Genomic DNA, 613 nt, shown 5'->3' with positions numbered 1-613 from the left:
AAAAAAAAAAAACCACTTCCTAAGAAGCTTTTGTTGCAGAGCTGGAGAGATGGCTCAAAAGTTAAGAGCACTGGCTGCTCTTTCAGGAGTCTTGAGTTCAATTCCCATCAACCACACAGTGGCTCACAACCATCTACAATGAGATCAGGTGCCCTCTTCTGGCCAGCAGGCATACATGCAGGCAAAACACTGTATACATAATAAATAAATAAATCTTTTAAAAAAAAACTCAAGAAAAAAACCCTGCTTTTGTCAGAAGTCTTACCTTAACAAAGCGCTCGTACCTCGCCTTGACAATTGGATTATTTAAGATGCTTGTAGCAGTTAGCACACTTTCTCTTTTTATTTGTTCCTTATAAGCCTGGAAAAACAGGACACAGTGAGACACTGGAAAGTTTAGAGATGTAAAGTGGTATTTTACACTTAAGTCCCTAGATTTAAATGACTTTTTATAAAAAGTTAAGCTATGAATAACTATAGCGACTGTGCTTGTAACCTAAATCATTCAAGAATTAAGACCATGAATTTTCATAAGCCAGTAAAAACATAGCATTTCCAGGTGAAAGTCTATCAAATTTTGTCAAAATAATCCAAAAATAACCAGTCTTCTTCC

General features: G+C 35.9%; 1 protein-coding gene across 1 annotated transcript in view; it reads right to left on the bottom strand.

Moving 5' to 3' along the window:
- Positions 1-613, bottom strand: part of Znf326 (zinc finger protein 326) — a 45,248-nt gene that overhangs the window by 4,687 nt on the left and 39,948 nt on the right. Inside the window, exon 11 of the mRNA XM_005359631.3 lies at positions 266-361. Coding sequence (XP_005359688.1) covers positions 266-361 — 96 coding nt within the window. The remainder of the gene's footprint in view (positions 1-265; positions 362-613) is intronic.

This window comes from Microtus ochrogaster, linkage group LG1 (genome assembly GCF_000317375.1).
Source record: "Microtus ochrogaster isolate Prairie Vole_2 linkage group LG1, MicOch1.0, whole genome shotgun sequence".
Lineage (NCBI taxonomy): Eukaryota > Metazoa > Chordata > Mammalia > Rodentia > Cricetidae > Microtus > Microtus ochrogaster.
This window is presented reverse-complemented; position numbering and strand designations above follow the sequence as displayed.